The sequence below is a fragment of the Sturnira hondurensis genome, unplaced genomic scaffold, assembly GCF_014824575.4.
Source record: "Sturnira hondurensis isolate 20B ecotype Veracruz unplaced genomic scaffold, ASM1482457v3 Scaffold0021666, whole genome shotgun sequence".
In the NCBI taxonomy this organism is placed as follows: domain Eukaryota; kingdom Metazoa; phylum Chordata; class Mammalia; order Chiroptera; family Phyllostomidae; genus Sturnira; species Sturnira hondurensis.
Genome location: NW_028094297.1, coordinates 568,020 through 580,888, shown reverse-complemented (window position 1 = coordinate 580,888; position 12,869 = coordinate 568,020). Strand labels below are relative to the sequence as shown.

The window sequence follows — 12,869 nt, the reverse complement described above, 5'->3', positions numbered from 1 at the left end:
TACTGAAACCAGTTGTTCATAAACAGCTCTGTTTTATAACAGGAAGTGGCCAACTGTTGTTATATTTCTAACTCCATGTACGTTTTGGTGGAAGACTAACTTAAACTAGAAGAAAGCAAGCAGCGTGCCATGTCTTTAAATCGCAAGTTATGCTGAGTCTGGATGTACAGCAAAAGCAGGGAGCATTGCATGTCTCCTAAAATTAAATGGAAAGGAGAATCTGAATACACACTTCTAATTATTATATAGTTTCTTTAGCAAAAGATGAAACTGTAATTTTGTAGCAAAATGTAACTAAAATATTCTGAGTATTTGTGAAATAATATTGATATGTGGAGAGACTACTCACAGTTCTTGTGTCCTTGTGTAATGCTCGAGACAGTTAACATTTCCTTCCTTAATATCTTTAAAGTTGGATTAACAAATTGGAAATATATATATATAAATCAATGTGGTTTTATTCATTTTATTTTTACCAAATCTATCTTTGGCATGACATATGTATAAACCTTAAAGAAGTGGAGCTCACTTGCAAGCAAATTTTCAAATGTGAAGCTAAATTGTGGAAAGTCATTTTGTCCCAGGAGGAGCAACTACTTCTTGATGGAATAAGCTGGATGGGTCCCATGTATTAGTATATCAGCTTCAGGCTTCAAAAACACTACTCTCTTTTATCCTTCTTTCCTGTTTTTGTAAATTTCTGGCAACAAAACAGAACACATTTTGTGACGGCAAGTATAGCAGTTGCCACACAGGCCAGCAGGAACCCAATCACGTCCAAAGAGTGGTACTGGAACCAGTTGAGGTCATAGGAGGCTGGCCGCAGGTGTTTGGCTCCTTTGTGGCGCATGACAAACTCAACCCAGAAGACAGCTCGATCCAGGGGCTTCACTGGCTGGTCGTGATGAATTCTAGACAATTTCATAGCATTCTCCTTATATCTGAAGGAGAAACACAAGGGTACCAACATTGAAAGGAAGTAATATGCCTGAATGAGTTATTCCCATGAAAGGTTTCTGAAGTGTCATACATAGGTTTAAATATGTGTTATAGAATTGCAGAGGAGGTGTATTTTTATTTAGGTCTTCATAGATGGTTTCACTTTAAATTTGAAATTTCCTGATGACAAATATTTTACAAAATAAAGATGGAAGATAGGGTGGGAGAGTCACCTCTTTTTAGCAGAGGAATCATGGAATCCATTCTAATGGCTATTCCTGTGGACGAAACAGGGGCTACACAGCAGGTGGACAAGTTCAGTGACACAGGTCACCACACAGGATGATCTGATCATAAATTTCTAACTGGGTGGGTCCTGGTGAGTAGTCTCATCCCAGGCCAATAGCTTCCTTAGTAAAAGGTTAATCTGTACCTTAAAAGAGCCAGTCCATTGTTCTTATGCATCAAGGATAACAGACCCTTGAAATGCCTGAGTAATTTCTCAAAGGCATGACTTTGGGCAGCAGAGCACAGTGACCTCAAACATCTCTTGTTGCCCACATACCAGGTGAATTTACTATAAATGTAAAATGTTACCTATTCTGTGTCCACCAATGTGAGAGAAGTATTCTGTACCTGCCAATGTAAAAGAAGTATGTATCTCTCCTTTTCACTTTTTGTGTTATCCTAGAGTTTCACCCTCCCCCACCCTCCTCCACTTTCTTTCACCTCCTTAATCTACCAGAAATGAACTTCAGATAACTTTTCTTACATTCTCTCCTTTGACTCTAAATGCAAAAAAAGTTAATAAATAAAAAGAAGGAACTGCCACAGTGCCATTCTCCAGAGCAATTTGTCATGTGTTGATGTTGTTTAGGGAAGTCCTCTCTTTCTGGCTAAAAAAAACTTAAAAATTTTGTAGTACTTTGGGATATTCTTTCACAGACATAAATGAGAGGTGAAATGCAGTGTTAGGACAATGCTTGCAACCTTTTTGAAGAGAAATTGTATCATGGAAGGAGAAACATTTCCTCACTAGTCCTTCAGCTTCTACCTTACTTTTTGACCTATTGTGTGTTTCTCACCCGGAATGACATTGTTTTGAAACACGTAAAATTATGTAACTCTCCTGTTCGAAATTTCTGCTTGGCTTCTCAATCTTTTCAGAATAAATTCCAAATCTCTTTAGACCAACAAGACCCTACCTGGTGTCCCCACCCCTCAAAAAAAAACCCACCCAAAAACCAAAACCAAAAACAAAACAAAAAAAACAGACCATAGGCCCTGAGTTGCATTACTTTGGAAAAAGAACACAATGCCAAACCTTGATTTAATTCCAGATTTCATTGAAATTTCAACTTCTTCAATAAATGGAATGCTTAGTAATCAGTCTGGAATTTTCTGATGAATCCAATGAGGTAATCTGACACTTGGGTCCTGTGTCTCTTGCATAGGAAGAAGATGCGATCTGCATTTTAAACCCTTGCCATTTAGACAGGAAAGTAAGAAGCTAGGAAAATTCCTGGGCAAGTGGAATGAGGAAACTGAGACAATGTGAAAGGTAAGATGGTGGCCTAGGTAAACAGGGCTTGCCTCCTCACATCACCATGTCAAAATTACAACTAAACTTCAGAATTGCCAGAAATTGAGGATAATGGAAGCCCTACATGTATGGAATTAATGAAAAAAAAACACTGAAACTCTTTGTAGGGGTGTTGATGCAGAACAGGTTGGTCTCACACCCACATGGGGCAGATAAAGATCAGGGGGGATATGTCAGAAGCAAGGGGTCCCAGCCCCATACCAGGTGTGCCCAGTCTGGGTCTCAGTGCTGGGAGTATCAGTGTGCATAACTTAGGGCTTTAGAAACCAGTGGGAATTGAGGCTGTGGAAGAGAGAAACTGCTAGTTTGCTACACGATTTCTCTCAAAGGGCTCACACACAGACCTGCTCAGAGTCACTCCCTCTGAGCTCCAGCTTTGGAGTAGCACACTGGAAGGCATCAGGGACAGATGAGATGGAACGGAATTGTCTCATATCAGGGTGAAAGCTGGGCAACAGTTTTCTCCTAAACAAAAGTGGTCACAGAGGCCACTGGTCATTTTCTGACCCCTTAGCCGTTTTCTGAGTGGGTTAAGACGTGCCATATGTGAGACACAATCAACCTGGCTCCTACCTGTGGGTTCGACTTTACTGGAGTCCCCCAGTGTGCGAAGGATGAAAGTGAATGTGGCCGAGACATGACATGAACTGTTTAGGGAGGAGGGGTTGCCATTTTCCCAGAGGGAAAAGGCCATAGGCTGGTGACCAGTTTCTCTGGGGAAAAAAGCCAGCAGCGGCCAGTTTCTCTGAGGAGAAAAAGGCCTAGAGTCCTCTCAACCATAGCCTTTAATTGGGTTGTAATACACAGGAATACAGGGCGGCAAGGATCAAACAGTAGATAACATTTCAAAGAAATCTGAGGGCTTCAGAGTCTGAGTCAGTGTCTGTCAGGAACAGAGTTTCAGGGTTTCCTGCTCAAACCCTTAACATATGAGTGAAAGTACTCTTAGCAGAGCAGATTTCACAGGTTTATCAGGAAGTCTTTGTGATACCAGATGTTTTCCCAGGATATGCTCCAGCAAGGCAAGGAGCTGCACCCCTCCCCAACAAGTATTCAGGCTTAAGGGGATTAGAGCCAGGAAGTGCTTCTCCCAGAGAACATGGGGACTTGGGCTTTGACAAAGAAGGTGGCAAGAGTCCATTGCTCTTTGTTGCAGCCCCCTGAATCCTTCCATGAAGGCCTCCCAAGTGATCCAGTCTGGCTTAGATTGCCCCCCACTGTGACGGGTCTTACCCATCACTGACTTACACCAAGCTTTGGGGGCAGGGAGAGAAAACTGAGGCAGCATTTGCTTCCAGAGACAAGCTTTGTCTCCTGCAGCTCACATTCCAGAGCTTCTCCCTCACCCTTAGCCACAAGGGGTAGAGATACAATACCTAAAACCAGGCAATGCAGTTTACAACACACACTATTTGCCCCAGTCTTGTTATTTTCTGAGGCTCTGTTCCACCTAACTTTCAGGCTCCCCCAAGCTGTTAACAGTGGCTTTTCCAATGAGTGGCTCATCCTGGCTTATGCCTCAGATTTTCCTAAGTTCTCTCAAACAAGTAGCATTTGGCCTCAGTGAGCTCTGTACCTCTTTCTAAGTGGCCAGAGGCCTGGCAAGAGCACCATCTGGTGCTGGTTCACAGCTTGGCTTGCTTGGGCACCTCCACGCCAAGCAGCCGTCTGCGGGTTGTTTTGCAGCTTATACTGGGTGGCCCTGGAAAGAACACAGGTGCTGGCTGATCTTGGCCTGTGCCTTCTAGGAGACCACAGAGCCAGTGTACCTGATGGATAGCTACATACCATGTCAGAGCAGCACCCACCAACTGTCTACCAAACAGCACACCAAAGGGGTGGACTCAGCAGGTGCAGGAGTCCTGCCGATGGCAGTGTTGCTCTGTGGCATGGGCCTGTGCACAACTGATCTTCTACAGTGGTCAGAGGTGGGTGGTCAGTGGTTACAGCCAGTTTTTCAGCTGATGGACTTGGGGAAATCCCTGTCATTGACCTGCCAACAGCAATCAAGGCTCAACTACAAGAGGGGAGTATAAACAGTCCACATGGTGGGGCCATGTCTAGTACCTGGCTTGGGTGTTTGGGAGGCTGTGTCACTGGACTCTAAAGGAAACCTACTGCTTTAGGCCACTCTACCAAACCAGGGAGTCATAGTAGCTGTACCTAGTACATAGAAACAACAAAGTCCTTTTGGCACAGGGAGGCTGCCAAAAGGAGGAGACAAAGAAACATGGCCCAAATAAACAAGAAAACAAAACTCCAGAAGAACCAAACAAAATGCAGACAAGTAACCTACGAGATTCAAACTTCAGAACTCTAGTTGTAAACGATGCTGAGTGAACTTAGGGGAAGAGCAGATGAACCCAGAGAGAACTTCAACAGCATAAAAAAGCACACAGAAACCATAAAAAGAACCAATTAAAATGAATGATACAGAAACTGTAATGAAGAAAAGGTTACAGGGAATCAACAGAGAGCTGATATGCCTGAGAAATAAATGAGTGATTTTGGACGTAGAGAGATAAAAAACATCCAATCAAAACTGCAAAAAGGGAAAGCGAATCCAAAAACATGTGGATAGTGTAAGCGGCCTCTGGGAAACTTCAACTGTATCAATATTTGCATCATGGGTGTGCCACAAGGAAAAGAGAAAAAGCAAGAAATTGAAAACCTATTTGAAAAAATAATGACAGTAATCTTTTCTATCTTAGTGAAGGAAAGAAACATCTAAGTTCAGAAAGTGCAGTCCCAAAAAAGATACACCAAACGAGGTCCAACCCAAGACACATTAGAATTAAAATGCCAAAGGTTAGTGATAAAGAGAGAATCTGAAAAGCCACAGTGAAAAAGCAGTTTGTTACCTAGAAGGGAGCTTTCTAAGACTCTCAGCGGGTTTGTCCATTGAAATTTTGCAGGCTATATTGGAATGGCAAGAAACATTCATGGATGAAAAGCAAGAACCTAGAAGCAAGATTCCTCCTCCAGCAAAGCTTTCACTTAGAACTGAAGGACAGATAAAGAACTTCTCAGGCAAGAAAAAGCTAAAAAAGTTCATCATCACCAAACCTGTATTATATGAAATGTTAAAGGGTCTTCTTTAACAGAAAGAAGGAGATCAAAAATAGGAACTTTGCGGGCCGGTTCCCAGCAGGGGACTCATGAGAGGCAACCATACATTGATATTTCTCTCCTTCTCTCCTTCCCTTCCACTCTAAAGATAAATAAATAAAATATTTAAAAAATAGGAACATTGAAATGGTAATCAATATGTATCTATCAAAAATTGAATCTAAAAAGCCAAAGTAAACAAAACACAAACAGTATCATAGATACAGACAGCTTTTCGTTTGATGGTTGAGAGATGGGAGGGGTGTCAGGGGGGATGGGTGAAAAAGGTGAAGAGATTAAGAAGTACAAACTGATTGTTAGCAAATAGTCATGGAGATGTAAAGCATAGTATAGCGGATATAGTAGCTAGAGAGTATATGTTCATGATCCATGGACAAGGACTAGAGTGTGGGGATTGCCTGAGGGAGTGGAGAGGGTCTGGGTAGGGGAGGGCAAAGAGGGAAAAATTAGGATAACTGTAATAACATGAACAATAAAGTAGTTTTAAAAGATTATTAAACAAGGCCAAAGTGTTTGAGCAACTTAAAGCCAGCTGGTGAATCGCAAGGCCTTATCTCCCCTAACCAAGGACATTTGAGAGTAAATGGTTTATGCCTCTCCTCCCTAACCAGAAAATACTTAGATTAAATTACCCTGGTCTGGGACTTCTTTTGACACTTCTTGCAGTTGTGAGATACCACAGAGTTTTAGGGAAGGGAGGAACACTGATGAAAATAGAGAGACAGCACCTGAGGGAATTGAATGAACTTAGAAAGAAGCTACAGGACTCCCCCTTTCAGCTCCCACCCCTTACTCCCATGAAAGACAGCATGTCAGTGTCCCATAGCCATAGAAAATCACACCAAAAAGAAAACCCCACCCCCACCCTCTCTCCCCAAGAAAAAGCCTGAGCACTGTAATGCAGGCGTGACACTGTGGTTCTGATTCCCAGAATTTGTACCCTCTACAAAACTGAAACAAATCTTATTTTCATTATCGCCATCCCTGAACTATATTCTTCTATTATGTGGGACAAAGAGGCAAATTGGTTCTGGGCTTTTTTTCATAAAACAGTCCCATTCCTGGAAAGACATGTGTATTCTAAAAATAATCCTTTCTTTTATTTTGCTAATAATTCTTCCAGCACAACCTTCTTTCTATACAAACCTTCTATTTCATACAAAACCTCTGAGAACCCTTCTAGTTGCTAGTTGTTATTTGCACCACTCACGAGTCACTTATTACAGTCCATTCCATCTTCAAATTTACTTGGCTGAATTTTTTCAGCGTGACAGTGGACAGACCCTTGGCAACCACCTGTCCTATCTCTTTCCCTATGCACACTGTCTTGCTGGCACCTGTACCTTCTGGCTGTTCACTGAAGCTGCCAAGTGTGTTTCCACCTCAGCACTTGTGACCTTTCCTTCTCCTCTGTCCCCCTTTTAGAGCAGGTTTCCCTGTAACACCCAAGGCTACATTTAAATTCTGACAGAGGCCTTGGGGTCAATGTCTTGTGTCAGAGGAGCTTTTACTGACCACACTAATAGCACCCTGGCCATTTCTTCTATGGTTTTGAACTTTTTCACTATGATCCATAGATCTTTAAATACATGTGCATTGCTTATGTGATTTCAAATCCACTTGTTTATGCGTTAAATCTTTTTAATTGGCCTGTTTATTTCAAAGACTAAAGTATTTGGTTTGATGTAAAAATGAAAAAAATTCCTTTTGGGATTTCCCTCTTCATGTTTGTTCATAAGCAGAGGCTCTTGTTTCCCACCTGGGGGCTTATTGATGAGGAGGTGTGGCGAAGCAACTATGTCCAGGAAACATAAATACTGAGAGTTTGTTAGCACTATTTGAGAGATTCGGTTTGGGCAGGGTGACTCTTCATTAACCAAAACTCTCTCCAGAGACCCTTGGGCATTCCTTCCTGTCTTGGCAACATAAGTGCCTTAGACAGTGGTGATAACCCTCAAAGCAGCTCTGGAAAGAGATCAGCCAGCCTTCCAAACTGTTACTTGGCTCCCTAACAACCTGCTCTAGCAACAGGGGAGTTGTACTTTTATGTTGGCAGTTGAAAATCAGCTCTTGGTTGATCATTGATTCTTTCTTAAATTAGACTTCATTCCTTCATCTCTGCTGGCTTGTAACAATAGCGGGATTAACCAGTCATTTGTTTGAAATATATATTATTTCTTTATTTGACTTTTTTAAGAGATATTATCTTGTATGGTATTTATGTGTGAAATTGTAATAGTTTCCACACAAGTCTGTGCTACATAGGTTCTTAGCGAAGACAGAAATCAGTCTATGAGTATAAATTGCTACCTCCCCAAAACAAAGCACAACAAAACAAAATACTGTATAGTATAAAGTGTACCCTACATTTCATTATAAAAACATAAAAAATCTACATATCTAAGTAAGGAATTGAAAATTTTATATTTTATAACTACTTGGCAAAATGTCATGAAGTAAATACATCAACGTACCTACTACCTAGTAATGATACAGGATACCACAAGCTGCAGAAGTTCCCCATTTTCTTGGACCTTTCAGTCACAAATCCCTTCTTCAAATTATTACTATCATTACCTTTGACATCATAGATTATTTTGTCTTCTATATGTATGGGGGGAATACAATAATACTTACTAGTTTTTGTCTTTTCATAACAATTATTAGTTGATTCCATTGCTGTCGAGAATTCAGTATATGACTGTAGCACATTATTGGTTCATAAAGTTAAATGGACACTTGAATTGTTAATATATATTTTAGCTATTTCTACTATTGCTGATGCAACTATTTTTGTGTCTGTCTTTTGGTCTACATATTCATACATTTCTGTTGTGTATATACCTAGAAGTGAAATTGCTGAGAAGAAGGTGCATGTATGATAAAGATCTCAGTATTGGCTATGAATTATTTAGAAATGCTGCTTAATTTTTAAAATTTAGAATTTTTTAGTTCAGATTTTTTAAAAAATTTACTTCTACTTTGATTGGACATATCCTCTTCACAATTTGACAAATTTTAAATAAGATTCTTGGCGTTTGCCTCAGGATATATGTTGAATTCCTTATTTTTTCTTGTGTTCATATCTTATGTATTTAAAATTATATATTCTCCATTGGTATATATATGTCAAAGATTGCACTTTTAAATTGGGTTTCAAATCTTTAATTGTGTTCATTTTTTTATTCTCTTTTTGTATTATAGAATAAAGATCCTTAAAAACATTCTACTATGACTAAAAACTTATATTTTGGACTTTTTTGTTTATTTATATTTTTAATTTGGGGATTTATTCATAGGTGTTGCCCATTAATAATTTATATTGTTTTGAAACTAAACTATTTATTACTAGAAAAGTTAATCTTTATTTTTAGTGGTGCTTCTGGTCCATTGTGTCTGATAATAATATACCTAAGTTTTTTTATGATCACTGTTGAAATAGATCATTTTTCTAGCTTTTTACAATCTTGTTGTACACTTCTATTCAAGTAAGCCCTCTGAATAATATATAGACTTAATTTTTAAAATCCAGTCTGGCTTGTGTTGAAGTGATTTAGTCTGTTTACATTTTCTGTGACTACTGACATCTTTACCTATATTCAAACAAAATCTTAGATAGCAATATTATAATATAGCCAAAATTAGAAACAAGCATAAGGTCCACAAATGAATATATAGATAAGTAAAATGTGCTATATTTATATCATAGATTATTATTCAGCTAAACAAAGCTACAACTGAGATGAAACTAAAAAAAATTGTGCTATATGAAAGAAGCCAGGTTCAAAAGACCACATATTTTATGGTCTTCTTATACTGAAACGTCTAAAAAGACTAATTTATAGACACAGAAAATTGATTAATGGTTACTTGTGCGAGGGGCACGGGAGTGCCTTCCAAGGCATATAACATTGCTTTTTGGGAGAGTGAAAATATCCTAAATTATATTATGGTAATAGATTCATAGCACTGTAAACATGCGACATATAGTTATGTGCATAATATCCGTAAATCTGTTTAAGTGATTAGAAGAAAATAAGTTTTTGAATAAAAAAAGATTTATATTTTCAATAATGTTGGGTATATAATTGGGAGATACTACGATTAATCTTCTAGGTCATCATTATTCCTGCTATGTGTTCTATCATGTTTTTTTAAAGGAGGTCTCTTTGCAATTATCTATACCCCTTTATTTTACTGGAGAAGAAAACTGTTTCACTAATTGGCTACCCATTAAAAACATGGACTTAAAATGTAACTTTGAAATAAATGAGTGGTTGAAAATAACAGTAGATTTAAGATGACTTAAATCATGTCAATAATCTCAAAATTAGTCTCTTAAAATGGGATGAAACTCATATGCATCCTTGACAAGAGAGCTTTTTATAAATACTATTAAAAATGTGATACTTACGAAGGATCATTAATGACTGTCTTCAATGCCTTGAGCAAATCTGCACTAGATATTGTGTTGAAGTCCAATCTGACAGCTGCTCCCTTGACCTTCATGTGGGCGATGTTATCAGGTTGATCCCCAAACAGAGGGAGGCCCACCATTGGGATCCCGTGGTAGATGGCCTCATAGACGCCATTGGTTCCACCATGAGTTATAAAGGCTTTGGTTTTTGGATGACCTAGGATTGGGTGACATTAAGCAAATTATGAATTATAAATCTTGGAATAAAATGAGTGTTTGGAAATAAAGGTGTATTCAGGAACAGACTAGTATGCACTTCAGACTGTATTAAAATGTCTTTCGGAAGTATGCGCTGGCAAATATGGGTGTAGCCACTGGACAATGGACACCCTTTCACGGTATCATCATGAATTGGTTCATCAGGAAAGTGAGTGGAGCTTGGCAATAGATTAGCACCAGGGTCTCACCCCCAGGGCACTTCAATTTTAAGAAGTTGAGAACAACAGGAGAATTCTCAAAAGTACTGCAACAAAGTCCAATAGAAAAAAGTCCGGGACAGCACGGTGTCATTGGTTATTCCTGGCCTGGCATATTTGGCTTACATGTTGATTATGTTTCATCCCTGATATTGTTACTAAGAGAGATACTGTAGTCTTTTACACTACCATACACCTTTTAAAGAGTAGTAAAGTAGTGCAATGTTTTGTTTTATCCTCAACCTTAACTGAAGTTGGTAAATGATCTTCAGTAGGTGTTTATGAGAAATCTGTTATGAAAATATATAACGATTTACAAAGTGCTGTTTAAAATTTGAGACTCTGAGACAGTCCCTAGGGATAGCTTGTTTTGAGCTAGACATATGTAACTTGCTGACGCAGGGAATGTTAACCAGGTACAAGGCCAGCTTGGCTAGACAGAAAAGATCCTATAGGAAAACCTGCCCTCATTCTTCTGAAATCAAGATTTCTCACACATGTCTTCATGGTTCATACCAGAGATGTCGTGTTTCCAATAAAACAAAGAAAGTAGCCTGTCGGGCTGTGTCTGGAAGTTTTTAGAACCACAGATGCTGGTCTGTACTTTTTCTCCTGCTACAATATGCATATTACCTTGATTAAAGTGTACCATTAATACAAAAATAATATCTTTCAGAATTCAAAGGAGAAGGCCCCTATATCTTCCAGAGAGACAGTGAAGGCCTACATAGATGATTGGTGTTTCTCTTATGACTTGGAAATGAATACAAGTTGCCAGTAGACAAATTAAAAGAGAATAATCTGGGTAAAAATATAAAAAGCGATTAACAAAAGTGAGGAGACATGTTAGAACATATTCTCTCTTTTTTTCTCATTTCATTGATTTATCGATTTTAGAGAGAGAGAGCAATTTGTTCTTCCACATATTTATGCATTCCAGGGTTGATTCTTTCAAGTGCCCTGACCGGGGTTTGAACACATAACCTTGGCATATCAGGGTGATGCTCTAACCAACTGAGCTACCTAGCAAAGTTGAAAGAAAATATTTTCAATACATATACCTGACAAATGATTTGATTTTTTTCTTCAAATTTTTATTTAATTATTTTTCAATTACAGTTATCTGTCTATTACTCCCATCCCATTCCACTCCCGTGCTCCCCCCTCCCTCCCATTTCCACCCTTCTAGGTTGTTGTCCATGTATCCTTTATATATGTTCCTCTAAATCCCTCCCCTATTTCCCCTGAAAATTCCCTCCCTTCTCCAGTCTGTCACTGTCAGCCTGTTCTCTATTTCAGTGTCTTTGGTTATATTTTGCTTGTTTGTTTGTTTGTTTTGTTGTTTAGCTTCCTGTTAGAGGTGAGATCATATGGTATTTTTCCTTCAACATCTGGCTTATTTCACTCAGCATAATGCTTTCCAGTTCCATCCATGTTGTTGCAAAAGGTAGGAGCTCCTTCTTTCTTTCTGTGGCATAAAATTCCATTGTGTATATGTACCATAGTTTTTTGATCCATTCATTTACTGACAGGCACCTAGGTTGCTTCCAAATCTTAGCTATTCTAAATTGTGCTGCTATGAACATTGGGGTGCATATGTTCTTTGGGATTGGTGTTTTCGGGTTCTTAGGATACAATCCTAGCAGTGGAATTGCTGGTCAAAAGCCAAGGCCAATTTTAGTTTTCTGAGAAAATTCCATACTGTTTTCCATAATGGTTGTACCAGTCTGCAATCCCACCAACAGTGGACCAGAGTCCCCTTTTCCCCACACCCTCTCCAACATTTGTTGTTTATTGCTTTGTTTATGATAGCCATTCTCACTGGTGTAAAGTGGTATCTCATTGTAGTTTTAATTTGCATCTCTCTGATAGCTAGCGATATTGAGCAACTTTTCATGTGTCTCTGGATCCTCTGTATGTCCTCCTTGGAGAAGTGTCTGTTCAAGGCCTTTCCCCATTTTTTAATTGGGTTAGTTGTCTTCTTAGAGTGAAGTCCTGTGAGTTCTTTGTATATTTTGGAGATTAAACCTTTGTCTGAGGTATCATTGGCAAATATGTTTTCCCATCCAGTTGGTTGTCTTTTTATTTTAATGCTGTTTTCTTTAGCTTTGCAGAAGCTTTTTATTTTGATGAGATCCCATTTGTTTATTCTTTCCTTTATAGTCCTTGCTCTAGGGGACATATCAGTAAAAATGTTGCTGCGTGAAATATCTGAGATTTTCCTGCCAATGTTCTCCTCTAGGACTTTAATGGTGTCATGGCTTATATTTAAGTCTTTTATCCACCTTGAATTTATTTTGGTGTA

At 38.9% G+C, this 12,869-nt stretch overlaps 1 protein-coding gene across 2 annotated transcripts in view; it reads right to left on the bottom strand.

The window, feature by feature from the left end:
* Positions 1-438: 438 nt before the first annotated feature.
* Positions 439-12,869, bottom strand: part of LOC118978260 (UDP-glucuronosyltransferase 2B31-like) — a 34,566-nt gene continuing 22,135 nt past the window's right edge. The window contains exons 4-5 of one of the 2 annotated variants that reach the window (XM_037033626.1): positions 10,086-10,305; positions 439-941 (exon numbers count right to left, since the gene is read on the bottom strand). In XM_037033626.1, the coding sequence (XP_036889521.1) occupies positions 662-941; positions 10,086-10,305 (500 nt within the window). In that variant the 3' untranslated portion in view covers positions 439-661. The remainder of the gene's footprint in view (positions 942-10,085; positions 10,306-12,869) is intronic. The other variant, XM_037033625.1, reaches the window with a different exon arrangement.